Consider the following 22,181-nt stretch of genomic DNA (forward strand, 5'->3'; position numbering starts at 1 on the left):
GTTCACATTCAAGGCAGAGTCTATTTGTCGTGAGCATGAGGGTGTCCTCTCACACTCTTGTGTGTTTGCATTTTTCTTCCGTCTGGGCTTAAATGCCACCACAGATACTTTAAATGTATATTAGAAAGTTACTGGGGGTTTCCTAATAACATTATTTATTTCACGACAGTGGAGGTAGAATTTAGTCTGTGATTTATTTATTTAGGTCCCAAAAATGTTAATACATTAGTGTTTCAGAACATTAAGTTTCTGTATTTGCACAGTTTAGTCCTGAGTATCTAATAGTGTACACCACTGTACAACAGTGAAGCCAAAAGCCAAAATAATGCCGATCTCACTGTCTCAATTGATTTTATTTTTCCAGTATCATAGAGTTTTGGTCATATTAGTAATTAATTTGATAAAAATCAATACTCTGTGGACAAGACGATACGATATATCACCGGACAAAATATCATGATACTATGCTGTATCGATTTTTTCTCCCACCCTGACTGTTTTTTGATGTTGTTTCTTGTAAATTTTTTTATTTGTTAGATTGTATATTTACAGTTTTAAAAGATATAATTGAGCTAAAAATTACCTCAGTGAAAGTAGAATAAAATAATAATTTATATTTTTCATAGCTACCGTATAAAAGGTGCATTTTTTGTGCTTAACAGTTTGAGAGTCAGTATTTGACATTGCACAAAAAATAATAATGTCTAAAAATCAATGTTGCTGCTAATCATTGACATATCCCAGGCTGTAACAATTCAACACCAAAAATTTATTTTGAATGTAGCACATTAAAATAATTATTTTTTAAAATTATTATTATTATTATTATTTTATTGGATAACATGGGGGCATCATGACAAAAAAAGAAATGGCATTTAAAAGGTTAAAATCCTTAAAAATGGATGAAGATTTGATCTCAATCAGGTTAGTTTCAGGTTAAAAAAATTAGCTCAAGAAAGTACAATTAAATATTAATATATAATATTTTTAGGGCTACTGTATGAAAAGTGCATTTTTTGTGCTTAACAGCTTTAGAGTCAGTATTTGACACTGCTCAAAAAAAAAAAAAAAAAAAAAAAAGTCAGGTGTTAATTTAAGTTGGAGCAAAAGTCACTGGAAGATAGAGCTGCAAGGAGCCCAAATTCAACTCACCCTGAAAATAAAGTCTTTAAGCAGCATGATAACTATCACAACAGACTCCAGTTTGACAAAATGATTTGACGTGTTTTATTTCTTAATTTGTTTCTAATGAGAAGTTGGGGTTCACGACCTTTGGCAGCCAGTCAACAGTTGGAGCTCTGAAAACTTTGGCTTCACATCTAGGCAGCTAAAACTCAGTCCATCTTTATATGCACTTATCTATTTAAATATCAAACATACAGTGGAAACCAGAAGTTTATATCCACATGCTTGCATACACTAAGATTACTATGCCTTTAAACAACTCGGGAAAGCCCAGCTGATGACGTCATGGCTTTGGAAGCTTCTGATAGGTTAGTTGGAGGCACACCTCAAACACACTGCTTCCTTGTGTAACATCATGGGAAAATCCAGAGAAAACAGCCAAGATATCAGGGAGAGAATCGTGGCCCTCCAGGGCTTCTGTGTCCCAGAGATGAACATGCTTTGGTGTGAAATGTGCGTATCAGTGCTAAAACAACAGATAAAGACTTTGTGGAGATGCCAACATGGGCTGAAAGGCCACTCAGTGAGGTAGAGACATTACTCCAAAAGCAACAAAAAAAAGCCAGATTCCAGTTTGCAAATGTACACGGGGACAAAGACTTTAATTTTTGGAGACATGTCCTGTGGCCTGATGAAACTAAAACTGAGCGGTTTGGCTACAGCGACCTTAGTTGCACTTGGAGGAAAAAAAAGCTTGAGAACCCCATCCCAACTGTGAAGTACGGGGATGGCAGCATCATGTTGTGGGGGTGTTTTGCTGCAGGAGGGACTGGTTCACTTCACGAAATAGGATAGCATCATGAGGAAAAACATTATGTAGAAATATTTAAGCAACATCTAAAGACATCAGCCAGGAATTTAAGCTTTGGCGCCGATGACTCATCCAAATGGACAATGACTGTAAGCATACGCCAAATTAGTTATAAAGTGGGTTAAGGACAACAAAGTCAGTGTTTTGCAGAGGCCATCACAAAGCCCTGATCTCAATCCTAGAGAAAATTTGTGGGCAGAGATGAAGAGGCGTGGGCAATCAAGGCGGCCAAACCTGACTCGGTTGCACCAGTTCTGTCTGAAGGAATGGAACAAAATTCCAGCAAACTCTTGAGAGAAGTTTGTGGAAGGATACCTGAAACATTTGAGCCAAGTCAAAAAGTTTAAAGGCAATGCCAGTGAGGCAGTGAAAAATAGATGAGTTAGACTGAACAAATGTTTATGTATTTGGTTGAATGGACGATGCGTCCTTGGCCGAGGAATCGTCTAACAGATGAAGGATAATCTTCTATTTAGGTTTTATTTCTCCAGCTGAGTCACAGAACTGACTCAGGTTTTATAAAGCACGCTAAGGCATTTCTCCTCTTTGATGTCTGTGAGCTCACCAAAGTAGTTTTTCATGGCTCCAAGGCCATAGTGCAATATTAATGTTGCCGCAGAGGCACTGAGTGCTCTGCAGCTCCTTTTCTCCTCTCACAACCATCCCTCCCTCTCCTCCATCCATCCATGGCGAATTTACATTTCATTCTTTGAGCTGACACTTTATTCTAGATGGACTTTAAACAGGTTTGGATTTCTTCAAATAGAATTCAAATACTTTACATACACCAAAGAGACAGAGCATTAATGTTCACTGAGGGCAAAGGCATGATTAACTACAGCCTGGTATGATATTTCACTTTGTAAGGAATCTGGCTCTAGATATGAGCCCTGAGGGACAGCGGTGATCCAAACCATGACTCTGAATGTCTCATCCTGCACCTGTGTGTCTCTTTCAGGACGGATTCCTGTTCAGCGTGTCCGTCATCAGCGGCTTGGTGTGCCTCATACTTTGTGTGATCAAGTTCATGCTCGGCAAAGTTCTAACGAGCCGAGCTCTCATCACTGACGGTAAGTAGCTCTGAGGTCAGCGTAGAGTAAGTTCAGGACTTAGCATCAAGAGTTAACTTTGTCCAAATGATGCCTGATTTAAATCCACCTGAACGAACAGCATGGGCAGTATGTAAACTAAACATTATTACGACGGTGTATTACAGCCACTAGAAAATAAAAATAAAGAAGATCTGTTAATTTTCAAGAAAAAAACTTGAAATAGTCCATTTTAACCCTTTAAAGCCAACTGTATCATCACCGCAACTTCGTGAGACTTTAATTTAATCAACATGATAAATAATGTCCTTAAAAACTTTTTGTTTTTATTTTGTCTAATAAAAAATAGAAATGTCCTTCAGTGGATTCAGTTGCCAAGTATCAAATGTGATACAAGAAAATATGAAATGTATCTCTTTTTAAAATTTTGTTAGAAGGTTAAATACACATCTCCGTTCCAAAAAATGAGCATTTTCTGGCAGTTATTTGAGGAATCAGGCTTAACAGGATTAAAAAGTCTTTAGTTTACGAGAAAAAAATTTAAATTGAGCTTTAAAAGTGTATGTGAATGTATGTGGACCAAAACTTCGAATTTTTGAGATTATAAAGTCTAAAAGTCAAAAATCCGAGCACAGTTTTTGGTGTTATTTCTTCTAAATTTTTTAATTTGTAAGATTGTATATTTACAGTTTAAAAAGAAATAAATTGAGCTAAAAATGACTTCAGTGAAAGTAGAATAAAATAATAATTTATATTTTTCATTGCTACCGTATAAAAGGTGCATTTTTTGTGCTTAACAGCTTGAGAGTCAGTATTTGACATTGCACAAAAATAGTAATGTTTAAAAATCAATGTTGCTGCTGATCACTGACATAAAGCAGGCTGTAATAATTCAACACCAAAAATTTACTTTGCATGCGGCACATAAAAATAATTCTTTTTTTTTTTTTTTAATCAGATAACGTGGGGGCATCATGACAAAAAACTGGCATTTAAAGGGTCAGAATCCTTAAAAATGGATTAAGAATTGATCTCAATAATTGGGTCAGATGTAGGTGAAAAATTAGCTCAAAGAAAGTACAATTAAATATTAATATATAATATTTTTATAGCTACCACATGAAGAGGACATTTTTGGTGCTCAGCAGCTTAAGTGTGACTAATATAAAATTTATGTAGACTGTACTTTTGTCTACCTTCCTGTCCATACTGAATGTTCATGTGTGGCTTTTAAAATACATACAACTGCATGTTACTGAGGGAATATCACACTAATATATCACTTCAATATATCACTTAATAGTTACGCCAGCATTAAAAGGGGTTTTAGCGTCATCATAAAGATGTAATAGAGCTGGTAATGCTTCTAAGAAACATCTGCAGTCAGGTTATACTCGTATTACACTGTTATCAATGAATAACCATAGTAGTAGACACCTGTACTTTGTACCTCCTTTTTTACCTGCAGGAATAAATGAATATAACAGCCTATATTACAAATGCTGGTAATACAGAGTGATAAGTACAATATGTCACTAAATATGCCTTTTTTTAGTAGTTTACATTTTTAGTTTCATATAAAAGCCACCCCAAAATTCACCTGGCCCCACCTGGAAGTGGCTAAATGCTAATGCTAGCCATGATGGTTGCTATGAGTTTTCAGCTCCAGTCATTTCCTGTTAGCTCCTTCAGTGACAGTTGCTGTAAATGACACCTGTGTCATTTTCTCACCTTAGCAGTTCATCCGAAATGAGTTTGAGTTAGGGATGCATCAGTACGATACCAAGCTTTAGCTCATTAAACTCATTAAACCAGTGGGTTTCAAACTTTTTTGCCCAAGGCACACCTAAGGTTAAGCCAAAATTTCTAGGCACACCATATCTAAATCGATACAAAATAAACTTTTTAAATAATGTTACAGCCAAGGTGGCCTATAAAGGGAGATACAGGGGAGAGCTTCCTGAGGCCCACCCAACTGGGGGATCATGGAGATGGCAAAAGTGGGCAAAAGGTGGCAAAACAGAGTCAGAAATGGGCAAAAATTGTTATAAAAAGGTGGCCAAATAATGGGTCGAAATTGGCAAAAACTTGTTGAAAGTGTCAAAATAGTGGGGAAAAATGGGGTTAAAAGTGATATAAAAGGGCAAAATTGGGCAAAAAGGTGGCATAAATGGGATAAGGTGTCAGAAAGGTGGCAAAATAAATCACAAGTGGCAGAAACATGGCAAAAAGGGTTAAAGTTGCTAAAAGGTAAGGGGTTAAAAGTAATGGGAAAAATGGCAAAAAACAGCCAAACAATAGCAAAATTGGGCAAGTAGTGGCAAAAAGGTAGCAAACATGGGTAAAATGTGGCAACAGTTCCAAAAAAGTAGTAAAAATGGCTCAAAAGTGGTAATAAGTGGCAAAAAATGCTAAAAAAAAAAAACAAAAAACAAAAAAAAGCAGCAAAATGGTTGGTCATGAGAAGTGGCAAAAATGGGTGGAAAAATTGTTTAACTTGGTTAAAAGTAGCATGAATTATTTCTACACCTATTTCAACCCAGTAATGGCTTGCCATGCTTTTCATCTCTTAATGAGGTAACTGTTAGCCAGGATGCTAGCACCAATGCTACTGATCCAACACACATACACCATCATCAATCAATCCCAATCGGGGGGGGGGGTTCAGTACAGTTGCAGTACTTGCCATAAAGTTGTAGTGATAACGTATTGTACCTTGACTTGCCTTGCCACACCATTTGAGAACCACTGCATTAAACAATGCTCTAACATACGACAACGTATCACTTCTGCTACTGTTGTGTGGAGCTGTCACCATCATTAAAGTTACTATTAATTCTCATAAAGGTACTTAGTTTTAGTGGGAACCCATTTATAAGTGCTTATATGTGGTCTAAGAACAGTGGTTTCATTGAATACCTAGTTTAAATGTTAACATTGGCTTTATCCAAGCCTGTATATCACTCATCGGTCACTGTGATTAATGTTTTTTTTTTAAACAGATACATGTTTTTTCCTCTTTCCAGGATTCAACTCACTGGTGGGAGCCATCATGGGCTTCTCTATTCTAATAAGTGCTGAAGTTTTCAAGCATGAACCCAAGGTGTGGTACCTGGACGGGACAATAGGTGTCTTAATTGGTCTCATCATCCTCGCCTATGGAGTCAAGTAAGCAATTTAGAGACGTTATCGTTTTTCTCCTGAGTGGGTGAGATGATTTTGAAGCTTAATTTTATAAACTTGGAGATGTTTCATCTTACTGAAATTTGATTTCAGGGTTCATAACAAAGTGAACTGTCATACAGAAAACCTAAATGCAGATTTATTTTCACTTTATGGGGTCTTTAAGATCTTCCTCCCGGACTCACGGATTCTCCACATTGTTGTTTTAAAAAGTGAAACTCTTCTCTCCTGCTGCAGGCTGCTGGTCGACATGGTCCCACGGGTCCGGCAAACAAGGCACTACGAACGTTTTGAGTGACGGTCCACAGAGGAGAAAGACGGAGAGCAGATCTTCTGAGTTTACTGACGTAATGACAGAGGGACCTGCTGTCCTTCCACAGACAATTACATCGAGTCCAGCAGAGGCATCGATGTCCATACAGACCTCACCCCCATTCTAGGGTTTTTAACCAAGGATCCAAGCTGGATATCATTATTGGTACCTTTTTAAGTGTTTTACAGTTTGATGTACATATATATCTTTATCTGTCTTTGATCAGTGAATGAGGCAGTCATTTCTATCATGCCTTCATATTTAAAAAACAAGGGTTCAGAAGATAAGCTGGACTGTTTTAAGGACATACAGACCCAGAGTGTCTATAACTTGCAATTTTTGTACAGCAAGTTGATGTACAAAACCTCAGTTATCCCTCATTGCCCTGTCAAAACACAGCAGTTTATTTTCCCATGGTTCCTAGAGGCCTTTGCTCAGCTGTGCTATAAAACGTTGCGCTGTCAAGTCTGTCTGATTGATGCAGCTGATGTAGCAGTGGAGTGTAGCTGGGCTTCTACCTTAGTAACATGTTTGCTGTTGGACTGTTTTATTCTGATGTTTATGTTGGGAGGAGGGACGCCTGGTGTGGGAACTATTTCAGCAGCATAATGCCGATACTGACTTTAGAGTCCAGGGGATTTGAATTGTATTATTGGACTTCAGTCGTGACTCCAGTCTTTGGTCTGGAAAGTTATGGAGTTGTTTTTGCTGAAATGAAGAACCTTGTATATTTATGCATTCACAGCTTGCGCCATCTGCTGACTAGAGGAGGTATATTATTTGAATGTGCATCAGTTACAGCTGCAGATTTATAAACACAGAATGTCTTACATAAAAACCTCTGCATCTAGTACCTACAGGTCAGTGATAACATATAAGAAAATGCAGATTTCTGCACGCCGTCAGCACTGAAACACAGCTGCAGCCACGAGTCCACAACATTTTGATAGTAGAACTGAATGCTGCAAAAACCAACAATTTTTCTAGATTCATCTCATACAAAATTAAACATTTTAAGACTTTTTTTGTTTTAATCTTGATGATTATGGCTTACAGCTCATGAAAGTCCAATTTGCAGAGGTTTCCAGAGCCTTTATTCTCTCACACAACCACAATCATGGGGAAGACTGCTGACTCGACACACATCCAGAAGATAATCATTGCTATCCTCCACAAGGAGGGAATCCACAGAGGGAAAAGGCAGGCTGTTCTCAGAGGCTGCAACAAAGCAGATTCATGGAAGCATGACTGGAACTTAAAGGAGCTTCACATGGAGTGGGCTGAGGCTGGAGTCAGTGGATCGGGTCCAGGAAATGGACTACAAGTGGCGTGCCTCTAGTGTTCAGCCACTCCTAAACCACAAATGTCATGAGCGTTACACCTGGGCTAAGGAGGAAAGAACTGGACTGTTGCTCAGTGGTCCAAAGTCCTGTTTTCAGATGAAAGTGAATTTTGAATTTCATTTGGAAATCAAGGTCCCAGATTCTAGAGGAAGATTAGAGAGGAACAGAATCCAAGGTGCTTTAAGTCCAGTGTTTTCAACGCTGTCAGCCGTCTACCAGGAGATTTTAGAGTACTTCATGCTTCCATCTGCTGAGAATCTTTATGGAGATACTGATTTCCTTTTCCATCCGTCCAAAGTGTAGCCAAAACTACCTGGTTTGCCGTCTCTGGTTTTACTGTGCTTGATTGACCAACCAACTGGTCTGAGCTGAACCCTGTAGAGTATTTCTTGGGAGAGACGCCAGACTTAACAATAGAGATGAGCTGAAGGCTGCCATCAGAGCAGCCTGGGCTTCATAACACCCCAGCAGTGCCGCGGACTGATCGCCTCCATGCCACATCGCACTGATGCAGTAATTTGTGCAAAAGGAGCTTCAACCAAGTACTGAGTGCATAAATGAGCATAATTTCACAGGCCAACATTACTAATATTATAAATTGTTTTTTTAGGACTGATGTTTTGTGATATTGTAATATTTTGACATTTTTGTGAGCTGGAAGCCATATTCATCAAGATTAAAACAAAAATGTCTTGATATATTTCGCTTTGTAGTGATGGATCTAGAGAATATGGAAGCTTCACTTTCACTTTATTTCTTTTGAGATGCATTAGTAGAAGCTTGTTGCATCTTCAAATGTCTATTTTTATTCATGGCAGTTTTATGAAATTTATGATACAATAAATTCAAGGATTCTGGGTGTAAGATATGATTCTATCATGAATTGTCAAGGTCTTTTTAATTGTTTTTAAGTATATAAGATAGAAGTTAACTTGGGAATAAGTTGAATAGATACATTACAGACAATGCACACTGAATACAATAAAAAAAATGGTTCTAAATCAATTAATCCATAGTAGCATGAATGCTATAAAGGAGGAGGCTGAGGTGGAGGAGGTTAAGATTTGCAAGCGGCAGCATTAATGCAAGCAGAGATTAGGGAGAAGTCTTATTTAAATTCATACTGTGTTGAGAGAAAGAGCTGTGATTGGCTGTGGGAGCTTGGAAACCATAACTGCCGTCAGCTGGCCTTCATGTCCTGCATGAACTAACCCTAGGCTTGGTTTCTTTTAATCTCATGATATGCTCAAATCAAACTGCTTAGTCTCGCCTGGATCTGCTGCTTTTCTCTTTTTAAATGGATTCTATGAAATAAAAAAAGGTGTTTTTACTGAACAGTAAAGCACTGGTTTTATTTCATGGATTAGTTTCACTTTATGAGGGAGAAAAGCGGTTAAAAGTGGCCACAAGCTACTCCGAATTCATTGTCAGGGTGATCCAGGACGCCACTTTTAACCGCTTTTCTCCCTCGTTATGTAAGATTCATCCATGAAAAGAGAACAGTGGTTCACTGCTCAGTAACTTAGTTTTGTTCACCATTTTTTGCTGTAAAGACTCTGTTTAAACCGACTCAGAGGCTTTGGACGTGGGCTGTGCATCTCTACTTGTTGAGGAAATGCCACTAGTATGCATCTTTCGAAGGACCGTGACTGAAAACTCTTGTATTTCAGAGCTGACGGTGTTATTTTTTTACTTCTCCATCTACAAACTGTGACATAGAAAACTTATTTTCACCCTCAGTGCTTATGAAACACGTCTTTGTAATACTGTGAAGGACTCTTCTCTCCAGCAGTGTCAGTGTTGATTCTCTGATGGATAATCAGTTTTATCATTGATGCCAGGATGTTTATCTTTACAAAATAGAGACTAAAACTGTTCCCACTTTACTGAAACTGTCTCTTTCAATCTCTACTTCAAAGATCTTAACGCTGTGACACCATTGTTGTACTTTTCATGTATAGGACGCCTGCTCTTTGCTCTTGTGATCCCAAAATTCCCTCTGTATTGGTGAAAGCAGCTACATCACTCGAAAGAAGAGAGTTAATATTTATCTTCTCAACATGAATCCGGAGTCAATATGTGTCCTTTCTCCTCTGGAGCTTCACATCTTTTTATTTTGGGTGATAGAAGACTTCTGTGTTGACTTTTCTCTGGAAGAGCTGCACAAAAATGAAATTTATGACACACTGCTGAGCTAACTGAACTTCTTAGTGAAGACAAGTGTTTTAACTTAAAGCTCCTGTGAGGAATCGCTAGTTTATGCTGACTTTTGCGCCCCCTGTGGAAAAAGCTGCTACCCTGATCTCCTAACTTGTCCTGTTTATTAAGTATCATGAGCATTTAAAAATCATACCATGATTTGAAGCCTTTGTCTTGATTTAGAGACAAACTGGACTTTGCTAACTCCTTACCCCATTATCTGCCAACTACTTCTTCTTATGTTGACACAATTGCGCGTATTTGAACAGCCTTATTTTTTTAAATTTGTGCGAGTGACTTGTTCCACTTGCACGTCAAACTGCATTTACGCGACAAGAGGGCAGGGGCTTCCTTCTTCCACATCCAGCATTTCAGTCCCTTCATTTATACTAACTCGGGCGGTGTTAATCATGGTGATGACTTGGTTGTTGTGGCTGAAATTAATTGACAGAGACAAATGTTTATCTTACCAGGCAATCCCACCTCCCTCACTTTCCTCCAACCGAGCTACTTTTCATTCCTGTGCCAGTAAAACAGGCATGTTGTGTTGTCAAGCTCAGGGTAGCCACAGACAGACACCACTACTTTCTCCTCGATTTTTTGGATTCCCCCAGGCTGGTCCTTCGGAGATCCTCCAGTGATGTATGTGAATTATGCCTAAGAGGATGTCCATGCTGATTGGCCATTGTGGTGTGAGTGATTTGCTTGAGTTTGGATCTTTCAACTCTAAGCAACTGAGGCAAGGTGTGTTGAATCCAGGGAAAAATTCGCATGAATTACTTGCTCAGTTCGTGTTGCACATTTGCAGGGTTCATACCGCCCAAGGCAAACTCAGCGTCTTGACACATAATTTACTTGCGCAAAGGATTTTACTTGCGTCTGTTGTAAACATTAGTTGCGGCTTCAAGAATGGAGTCACTATTGTTACAAAACTCAAGTGCATTTTGACATTTCGAGACCATGGCACATTGATTTTGCACCATGATTTTTCTTCGAATTTTCTCTTAAGTCTGTCTTTGTGCTCAAAATTTCTGCACACTCTCAAATCTTACATTTGTTGAAATTTCCTGTGCTTCTGCGCGACCGATTCATCTGTTTGCTTCTGCTCCATGGAAAACTGCCGCTCTCTCTTTGTGTGGGCATTCTAAACTTTCTCTGCATCTGCTCAAAACTTCCTCTACGTATACCAAACTTTCTCTTTAGGTATAAAACTTTCTCTTTACATATGAAACTTTCTCTGCTTGCCTCCCAAAATTTCTCTAACGTGCCTATGAAACTTTCTTTGAGTAGCTGAAAATTTTCTCTGCATACATCAAAAACTTTTCTGTGCGCATGAAACTCTCTGCGCTAGCTCAAAGCTCTTCTACAAGCATTCGAAACTTTCTCTTTGCATGTACACAACTTCCTCTGTGCTAGCTTAAAACTTTTTTGTGCATGTGTACGAAACTTTTATTAACTTTGATTGAAGAGCAAGCAGACATTTTGCTTAGCAGAGAAAATTAAAGCACAAAGAAGCAGTTTTTTGAGCACAGGCAGGTTCTAAGGGAAAGTTTGGAGAAAATTCTGAGCCCAAAATCAATGCCATGATTTTAAAACATAATATAATATATATGATATGCACTCTTGAGTTTTCCAATGAAAGTAACTCCATTCAACAGGCTCTTATAAAGATAAACCTAGCGTGTATCTCAAGCAGAGCAGAGCTTTTTTAAAAGACGACTGAGAAGAATGCCAATTCACTTAGCCTCTAACTGACATCTACCCCCCTGGTAGTGGTTTCAAACTTTTGAAATAAAAATATTTTAAATGTCAGTCTTTTCCTGGTGGTGTGGTTTGCTTTTTTGGCTCATAAAGAGACATCAGTATTAATTCCAGTCTGTTTCATAAGTTGTGGAAACTCCCCACAGGAGCTTTAAGAGCATCAATATTACAGAAACAGCCTCAAAGCCATCATCCAGTCTGATAAAGTTTCTTTTCATCCATAATTCTCCAAAGCCTTAATCATTCAGCTCAGTGTTTGGTGACTGTGAAACATGAATGTAAAAACCAGGTGATTTTTCAGACTTCAGCTGTTTGAGTCTCATAAAAAACGAGGGCAGGACGTCCATTTTTTTAAAGTCTGTGTTCGCTGCAGTACCCGAATGTACGCACTGTGCTGTAAAACCAGTTTATATGGCGCACAACTGTGTTACTGTGATAATGTGTTAAGTTACAAAAGAGGACCTTTCAGTACGTTTGTATTTTTAAGGATACGGGACCCAATGATTTATGTTCTTTTTGTGCCTAAAATGTTTTTTTTTCAGTGGCACATAAAGAGCATAGGTAGAGAATATTAAATGCACATCAGAAATGTTTTTTTCAAGGCAAACTTATATAAGAAGAGGGAATTTATATTTATTCTCATTAGTGATGAATGTTTGTTATTGCCCTAAAAAGACACATCCATACATTTTAATTTACTGTTTTTCCATGTTTCTTTAAAGATCTCACATTTCTTATGTTGTTTACTCAATCTGAAAATGTTATTTTCTTGTGAAAATGATGATGTTTCTTTGATTCTTGAGAAAGCGACTGAAATGAACTTATGGCGGGTAAACAGAGAAAACTAAAACTTCTGCCTGGTTATATTCCTCTGCAAAGTATACAACAGCTGTACGACCTGTGACCTTCAAAATCTTATGAGGTCATCCTTGAGTCAGAGGGGACATTTTTGCTAAAGTAATAGAAAATGCCTCAAAGCGTTCTTTAGGTATCATATCCACAAGCAAGAGATTAACATGAGGCCCAATGACCTTGACCGCCAACCTCAAAAATCTATTGTTTGTTCTTAAGTCAGAGTGGACATTCACAAGCAAGAGTGGAACAAGAGGCCCAATTAGACATGGTTTTCAACTTCTAGGGTCCTATCAGTTCATCCTTAAGTCAGAGTAGACGTAAGTGCAAAGTTTAAAGAAAACCCCTTGAAATGTTCACATATGTTAACAATAAAGGCATGAAAATTGATGCCCAAATACCTTGACACCCTCAAAATCGAATGACTTTATTCTTGAGTCAGAGTGGACGTTTTGCAAAGGTTTAAAAGACACACCTATAGTCTCTGAGACATCATGTCCACAAGTAATGGAAGTTCCTGAAGCCAGGAGACCTGGATGTGAACCTCCAAATTAATCTTTTTGTTTTGGAGTCAGAGTGGATATTATGTAAAGTTTAAAGAAAACCTTTATTCTGTCTAAAATATTATGCTTACAAGCAAGAGGGGGAACAATAATGTCAAACATTTACTGAAGAATGACTGGGTAAGATATCGGCTGTCAGAGTGGACATTTTTGCACAGTTAGAAAAAACCTTGAGGTTTTTGGGCCACATGTTTCTGTCTTGCTTGTTGATGGGATACCAAATGACCTTGACACCAACGTTAAAAAAAATGGTACGTCAGAGCCCCTTGAGTCAGAGTGGACTTTTTTCAAATTAAACAAAATAAAACAGCATTCTTAAGTGTTCTTTAGTTATTCTGTTAACAAGTAATGGGATGAACATGAGGCCCAATGACCTTGAACTTTGACTGGTAATTTCTTATCAGGTCATCCTTGAGTTAGAGTAGACTTTTGTAAATTTCAGAAAAAAAAACCCCTCAACAACCTTAAGAATTCTTTAGTTATTCCACCCACAAGCAAAGGATGAACTTGAGGCACAATGACCCTGACCCAAACCCAAAATTTCAATAAGTTCTTCCTTGCGTCAGAGTGGATATTTTGTTGTTTTTAAACAAAACCTCTTAAAGTGTTAGAAAGATATCATGCTAATAAGCAAGGGATGAACATGAGTCCCAATTACCTTGAACTTTGACTGCTAATATCTTACCAGGTCGTGCTTGAGTTAGAGTGGACTTCTGCAAATTTTAGAAAAAAACCCTCAACAACCTTCGATGTTCTTTAGTTATTCCATCTACAAGCAAGGGATGAACATGAGGCCCATTAGCTTGATGTGGACTTCCACCTTTAATCTGTTTGTTCTCCAGACATAGTGGATATTTTGTTGTTTTTAAAGAAAACCTCTTAAAATGTTCTTGAGATTTTATGCTAACAAGCAAGGGATGAACATAAGGCCCAATAACCTTGAACTTTACTCATGGATGACCTGATTTGAGCAGAGTGGCAAAATTTGAAAACAAAGAAAAAACTTGAGGTATCTAAATAATTGATGAACATGAGCCCCAATGACTTTGACTCAGGGATGAACTGGTTAGGTTTGTCAGGTTGGGGTCAAAGTGGACACGTGCAAAATGTGAGACGCATCAGGCTCCAGACCTCTATGGTGGGGGACCTCAACTGTGGGGCTTTTAATGACATACTAGTCCTTGTTTGGGGTTTTCCTTAGTTTTTGGTCTATTATTTTCACTTTTATCCACCTAACCCTTACCCTCTTGGGTTGTCCTTAGCTTGTGTTTTGTTGAATTTAAATTTATCCCCCCTCAGTAAATTTTGAATGTTCAAAATGTGAAGAAAAGTCCTCAAATTGTTCTTGAGATGTCAGGTTCACAAGAGTGGACCTAGAGACGTAGAATGGATGTACAGAAAACCCATAAACATATAAAATGTATGCTTGTTTGTCCTTTTAGGGCTTCTGTAATTTTTCTAATTAGCAAACATTTATCCTCTAGAATCTTTGCACATGCTCAAAGTAAATAACTTGTAGGAAGACAAACCTAAGCACAGGAATCTTGCTAAAGTTGTACCATTGTGTGCTACATATTGTGGCTCAGTTTTTCTTCATGTTTCTGACTTCATGATAACTTTGACACACTGTGGGATTTGAGCTGCTGACTGTATTTCCTGTGCCGGTGTAAATACTGAGTCTGTATTGCTGTGATGTAAAAAAAACAAATATTTAACCAGAGTCCGAGCCTTTTGTCACAGAAAAAAGGGTTTATTTAAAAATAAAGTTATATCCCTCTTACTCGTCAAGGACTGTGAAAACATAACAAAACATGTTGTCACTGTGTTATTCATTGTTCGCTGCTTGGACCACAATCATCACTGCCCATGTTTCAGACACTGAATGCTAACTGACAGAACAAGATTGATACGTGTTTTTTTTTTTTTTTTTTTTTTTACAACTTTAGGCAGCAGGTTTTTGTTCTTATTATGCAGACATTCGTGCTGAAGTTAACAAAGACAGATATGGTGGTGACAGCTTTACGATGTCTTGGTGCTCCAGATTTCAGGGAGCTGAAATGGAACAGTCGATGATGTGATGGACAGCATGCTCTCAATAAACCTGGCAAACAAAGAAAATAAGGCTTTCGCTGCAACAAAACAAATCGTCTGAGCTGCTCACAAAGAAAAAAAGCAAGTTGAAATTTCTTTAAAGATGCACCATTTGACAACAAAATATGTCTTAGTGAAAAATAATTCGTTCCAAGTATCTCTATTAATTTAGACATCTATTACAAACTCCACCACTCTCAATCAGACACGTACAAAAATAAGGATAAGTAATGATATTTTTCTTTTTGTCAACAAATCTATTGAAAATATCAGATTTAACTAGCTTGTGTGTTTTGAGATGTGTCATGATTAAACAAAGAAGAGCTTCTAAGTTATGTGGACGGCAGATAGAATTTGTTGACATAAAAAAACAGTAACTAATCATAAACCTTATCCTTTGTAATAAAGGATTGCACCTCTGACATGCCTTTCTTAATGAGTTACTGCTTCAGCTGAACAAGTGGACGTCCCACATTTGAACCCAAAGAAGAATAAAATCTGCATTTGTTTAAGTACACTGGTGTGCACTAAAATGCTAGAATTAATTTTATTTAAGGCTCCTGTGAGGAGTTTTTAGCTGGTTATGCATTAGTGAATTAATACGGATGTTTCTATACCTAACCTTAACCATTAAAATGGACGGCATAACCTAAACCTAGATTTAAGTTTTCTTTTTTAATTCACTTAACTAAATTGGAATGTACTCTTTTTGTCAAAACAAAAGAAAATAACCACAAACTATCTCTTTTGTCTTTATGGACCCTTTGCCAAACGTACGTCAAAGGGTAAAGTTGGACTAGAAAGTCAGTTAGGCTACGTTCACACTGCAGGCCTTCAGGCTCTTCTCAGATCTGATTTTTTTGTTTGCCTGTTCACACTGCAGTCAGCTTCCAAAAGATCAGATACGTATCTGATTCAGAACCACATATCAAAGTGGCCTGAATCTGATTCGAAAAGGTCAGATTGAATGTGACTTGCGCTGTTCACACTGTCAGGAAGAAATCAGATACGAGTCACACGTGAGCAAAAAAATCAGATTCAGGTCACTTTTAACTGCAGTGTGAACGCAGCCTTACTGACGTGTACTGGCACGTGTACTGCCCTTCAATTCCAACACCAAAACATCCATGAGTCATCATGAGTGGGGGAATTAATTGGTTCTTTCATCTTCCCTAACCCATACCTTTAACCCCCTGACCCTTACTCCAACCCCCTAGGCCTAAACCTAACCCCTAACTGCCTGACCCTAACCCTAAAAATTTCTGTAATGATCTTCTCTCTTTTGGTGCATTTCCATGACAGCGTTACAGCGCCACTTACAGGCTTGGAATATATAGTACAGTGTTTTCAGTGATTCCGTGCTTACTTGGACATTTCCTGAAACCATCCCGTGTTTATGGGAAATTTTTTCAAAGCGAAACAGAAATATTTCGTTTTCGTCTCCAACAAAGACTAAATTTAACCCTTAAATGCCTGACCCCAACCCCTGAACCCCTGACCTTAAGCACAGCATAAGGTTTCTTTATCTCTAAAAATGTTTCTTTAAAGCCTAAAAATACCCCTGCGGGGTAGGTGTCCCACACAGAAACAGCATTTGTAACCCTTTGTCAACTTCTGACTTTCAGAAAAATATGATTTTGTTCTACAAATCCACTACCTAGACATCTACAGGCAATAAGGGGCCAAAATCAGCACAAGCCAAAAATTCCTCACCGGAGCTTTTACTGGTTTTCAAAAAGATTTGTGAAGGGTAAATCAGAGATTGTGGGACTCTTGAGACTGATTTTTTTTAGGTTCATGTAGTTGGAAGTGACTCTGACCTGAGCTCCAAACAGTGACCCACCAACAAAGAATATCAATAAACAGCTCACTGACACTAAACAGGCAATAACCAAACTTGAGCATAAAAAGGCACATCATGTTCTTTGAAAAAATAATTGGCGGCAGATTACTGAACAGTTTAAAAAATGTAAAAACAAACAAACAAAAAAACCCCATCAAAACAGTCAGAGATGACACAGTGAGGGAGTACAGACGGGACACTGCAGCTTAATGGTGCCGTTCAGGCTAAATGTGTGCAAAACACAAGAAATCAAAGCACAGAGTGTACGAGGCTCCTGCTGGCTTTCACCATAAAACGAGGCATCTTTGTTTACTGCTGTTCATCTTTAGACAGTGATAAGACTGGAAAAACCCTAAATAATCTTACACAATTAAACCCGTCTCCTATATTGAAAGACTTCAGTTTAAAACCAATGGTGATGAAAGTTTTTAGCTTATGACGATAAAACAGCCACTCAAACAGTCTACAGGACTTTGAGGATTACTGACTTACAAAATAACCCAGAAATGGAGAGAACTGCTGGTAAAGATAAGGAAAAGATTTTCTGCAGGCATGAAAATTATAGTTAGGAAAGCAGAAAATAATATCTGATTTATTCTGAGCTTTACAAATTTATTAAGGAGTTGCTCTCCTTTCCAATGACAAGCATTAAAGCCATCAAAAAATTTTTTTAGACTCCACTATTCCTCAAATCCTGGGAAAAATTCAGAATTCTGAAAGGTCAGAATTCTGACATTTTTTTAAGTATAAATCACAATTCTGACTGAGAACAATTTGAGATTTTTTTTCAAACTGAGAAAAAAATCAGAATTCTTGAAAAAAATGAAGTATGAATTCATTTTTTATACAGTATTGTGACTTTTTTTTTTTTAATTCTGACTTTATTCTTTGAATTCTGATTATAAACTCGACCTGGATTTTTTCCAAATTCTGACTCTCAAAATTCAGATTTTTTTTTTTCTAATTTAGTTTCCTAATTCATACTTTAATCTCAGAATTGGAAAAAAAAAAAAGTTGGATCTGCTCTGCTGTTGACAAATTAGATTTTGCATTAGAGACATAATGTACAACGGTGTTTTTAGGGCCACCCTTAAAGATAGAAAAAATGAAAGTGGATCTGTTATTTTTTGGGGGGAAAACTTGACATTTTTGAGAGTATAGAGTTAAAAAATTAAAAGAAATCAAACTCAAAATTTCAGAGTTTAAAAATTTGTAAATTTACGGGGAAAAAATAAATTTCCAAGTTTAAAAAGTCACAAATTGCAACATTATAAACTCAAAATTGTCAAATTTAAAAGTCATAACTTTACAAGAAACCAAACTGAAACCAGTGGTTGGATGGTGGTGGTTTGTTGATTCTAGGCTAAAATCACTAGATTAGTGCTTTAAATGTAGAACTCATGCAGGTTGAGGGTTCATCTGGTAGGATTTCATGCCATGCATCATCTATTTCTACTTTATAATGAAAAAATTGTTTTTTCCATATAAATTTGACTTTTGATACTTGAAAAATTCTATTTCCAAACATGAACAGATTCTCTTTATTTTGTAATTATCTACTTATCTTTTGGCAAGAACCCATAAACTAAATAATCCATTAGTTCTTCTATAGTCAAAGTAAGAAAAATGTGCTTGCTATTTATTATTATTTTCATAATCCTTGATAAAAAAAAAATCACTGAAGATTAAACAGGTTTTTTTTTCTCATCACTGTTAAAAGCTGAACAGCAGCGCACAAGCTTGACCCCGCTCTCAAACATCCACTTGAAAAAAAAAAAAGTTTTTATTATTGTTTTTTTAAATTACTATCCATAAATAAAAATCTATAAAAGAAAAAAATCATAAAGGTGCCCCTTCTATAAATAAAAAACAAAGATTCCAGCAACACACGGAGATAAAGATCTGTATACAAAATAAATTAAAAAAAAATGAACCCCCTATGAACATCATACAGTGTTACTAATATCATGTTAAATCTCTGCGAATAGTAGTGCATTTTTCCCATTCACCACAAGAACTACATAATCATGTGAATTTCTCTTCTCTGCAGACTTGCAGGCAAATTAAAAACCTACCGATTATCAAAATAGACGAAGACGTTTGCAACGCCATGTTGGCATGTGTTTACAGTTTGCTTGAATGATTGACATCTGGAGATGAATGTGGATGTTTTTCTACTTTCTAAAAGTTGGCGGATAAACATGTCAGATTTTACACGTGTCTCTGCAGCCTAGGCTGTGCTGCGTCGAGATGTTACCTCTGCTATGGACGACTGTTTACGCTCTACTACGAAACGTCACGACATTCTTCGACTCTAAACGCCACGGCTCTAGCTACAGAGAAGAGGCCTCCCTGATTCTGCTGAAGTACCGAGCTGAAATGAAGGGTTCTCTACTGGCCTTTAGTAGAAGAAGAAAAAACTCTGTCCTCTCCAGAGCGCTGGATTAACATCAAGAGTTGAACTGAAACAGGAAACTTAAGAGAGTGCTTGTGTGGCGTTCTTCTATCTTTAAATGAAGGATGGTGGAGTCAGGAAGTGATGAAACTTCCAGAATAAAAACCTAAACTTCTATGTTACATGTCCGCTCTTCTGTCCAGAGGAGAGGAATGAAACGGTTACAGTGTAAAACTGGGTTCTTCTTACGCCAGAGGTACGCCCCTCTGTTTGTGTGGACATGTTTGGGGATTTGTGCCTTCAGGCATGCCAGTCCAGTGCAAAGCTACCTAAAGAAGGAAGTTTCTGATAAGACCAGGGGAGGTGAATGGAGGGGGGCGAGGCAGCTGACAGGAAGTGGAGTTTTAGTCTCCTTGGCTGCTCTTGTGAAACACAAACAGGCCGACAGTCTCTGCTGTGCCGAGCTGCAGTTCAATCGTCTGAGGCGACTCCCTTTGTTGATTCAAGTAAAGTTCTTCTGCTTCCAGGACCTGCAGCGCCCCCTGCTGGTGAATCAGAGGGATACCCCAGTCTGGCTGCAGGTCTGATTCACAAAAACAATAAATATGACAGTCACATGAATGTTTATCAGTCTGCTGTGATTGACAGTTGCATGATTCCCGAAGGCTGGCGTCTTTAGAAGCTGCTTCATCAAACACGCCCACGTCTCTGTCAGTGCCTTTTCCTCCCATCAGCCGCGCGTCGCTGCTATAGGCAGTCTTTACACAGCGCCACCTGGCCCTTCATGTAGTCGCGGCAGGGGCAGACGCGCTGCAGCGACGGGTGGGCGCCCGCGCAGCTGAACAGCAGCAGGTCCGACTGGAAGATGCAGTGGCGGCGAGTCTCGCTGTAGGCCGGGACCACTGTGTCCGAGCTAGACTCCACCGTCTGACAGTCCACGCCGAACCTAGCACAAACATTTGCTTCTGTTAGCTTTCTGCTTTATTTCTTGTTTGTTTTATTAGTCAGGGAGGGGAAAAATATCCAGTTTTTAAGATGAATATGGAAATATTTTCAAATGAGATTAGACAAAATGATTATTTACAGTAAGAATCACTCGTGCTAATACGCTAAACAACCACAAGATAACCATTTAAAATGTTAGTCTAAATTGGGAAAGTCCTAAACCATATTCGCACGGGATTAGTATTACCTAGGGACCTCTGGTTATTAGTTATAATCATGTAGGATGTCTGTGTTGTTAATCCTGTTTTAATCGACCATGCCTGTACTTTCAGACTAAAAATTCCAGGGCAAATTACCAACCATGTTTCAGCACACATGGAGGTCCACAGGTAATACTAATCCTGTGCAACTAGTTCTCTAGACCAAGGTTGTAATAGGATTTTTCAATAGTTTTAATTTTTATTTAGTTTTTACTGTTTTTTTTTTTTTTTTTTTAAAGATCAGATTAGTTTTTATTTTGCAAAATTGCTTCATTTTAGTTCAGTCTTTATTAGTTTTAGTTTTGTCTGCAATGTGGGATACCTGCCAGGAGCAACACCCAAAGGGCTCTTCACTTTTCACTGTAATTATTCAATAATAATGTTGGTATACAACTCAAGACCTAAAATTACCATTGTGTGAAGTTGTCTTCAATCAAATCAGGCAGTCTACTTTCTCCAGGCGTAGGTGTTTATGTCAGTCAGTATGCTAGTATCAAAGACTAAAACTAAGGAGATTTTGTCCCTAATTCTATTTCATTTTAGTTTTGTAAGCACACAACACAGTTTTATTCAGTTTTTGTTTTACTTGTAAAGCCTAGTTTTTATTGAGTTTCAGTTAACTAAAGGATGTTTACATTTTTTAGTTAACTATTATAGCTCTGCTATAGACACCCAATATTGACTAGTTTTTTATCAGCTGAAATTTCAGAATGCCCTCTTTATATTTGGTTAAAAAATACTAAAGATGATTAAATTTCTGTAATGTTTAATACCATCTAATTGTTGATTTTCTTGACTGTTCAAATAGCTAACTATTAATAAAAATTTTCAGCATGCATATAGAGAAAAATACTCCACAGCTACTGCCATAATCCCATGATGACTGGTTCAAATCTATGGATGAGAGAAAACTAACAGGAGTAGTACTGCTTGATTTTTATGCAGCATTTGACATAATAGATCATAAGTTATTGTTACAAAAAATAAAATGTGGTTTTTCTGAAGCTGCTTTACAATGGACTAATAGTTATTGAAGTGACAGGAGACAGTGTATTTTAATGGAAGTTTTTCTTTGTGAAACTTGGAGTTCCTCAGGGAAGTTGTCTTGGGCCACTCCTGTACACAGTTTTCACTAATGACCTTCCCTCTGCTTTAGATAAGGTAAGTATCTCGATGTATGCTGATGATTCAACCATATACCCATCAGATATGAATATTGATAATTTCAGTGTTAATTTAGGGAGAGAGTTGACTGGATCAGCAACAATAAACTTGTATTAAATGTAACCGAAACAACTAGCCTAGCAGGTGAACTGCTTATTAAGGGGCACGAAAAACTGCATGGACTGTACAAACATAATTACCACCCTAAATTTGAACAGGATTAG

At 37.7% G+C, this 22,181-nt stretch overlaps 2 protein-coding genes across 4 annotated transcripts in view; one reads left to right on the forward strand and one right to left on the reverse strand.

Annotated features, from left to right (window-relative positions):
* LOC121506531 (transmembrane protein 163-like) overlaps positions 1–17,231 on the forward strand; it is a 42,877-nt gene extending 25,646 nt beyond the window's left edge. Inside the window, exons 5-7 of the mRNA XM_041782382.1 lie at positions 2,955–3,066; positions 6,072–6,213; positions 6,466–17,231. Of these exons, the coding sequence (XP_041638316.1) occupies positions 2,955–3,066; positions 6,072–6,213; positions 6,466–6,526 (315 nt within the window). The 3' untranslated portion in view covers positions 6,527–17,231. The remainder of the gene's footprint in view (positions 1–2,954; positions 3,067–6,071; positions 6,214–6,465) is intronic.
* A 2,073-nt stretch (positions 17,232–19,304) lies between these two features.
* Positions 19,305–22,181, reverse strand: part of mgat5 (alpha-1,6-mannosylglycoprotein 6-beta-N-acetylglucosaminyltransferase) — a 149,987-nt gene continuing 147,110 nt past the window's right edge. For all 3 annotated transcript variants that reach the window (XM_041782096.1, XM_041782097.1, XM_041782098.1), the window contains one exon: positions 19,305–20,534. In XM_041782096.1, the coding sequence (XP_041638030.1) occupies positions 20,336–20,534 (199 nt within the window). In that variant the 3' untranslated portion in view covers positions 19,305–20,335. The remainder of the gene's footprint in view (positions 20,535–22,181) is intronic.

Source organism: Cheilinus undulatus, linkage group 24 (genome assembly GCF_018320785.1).
Source record: "Cheilinus undulatus linkage group 24, ASM1832078v1, whole genome shotgun sequence".
NCBI lineage: Eukaryota > Metazoa > Chordata > Actinopteri > Labriformes > Labridae > Cheilinus > Cheilinus undulatus.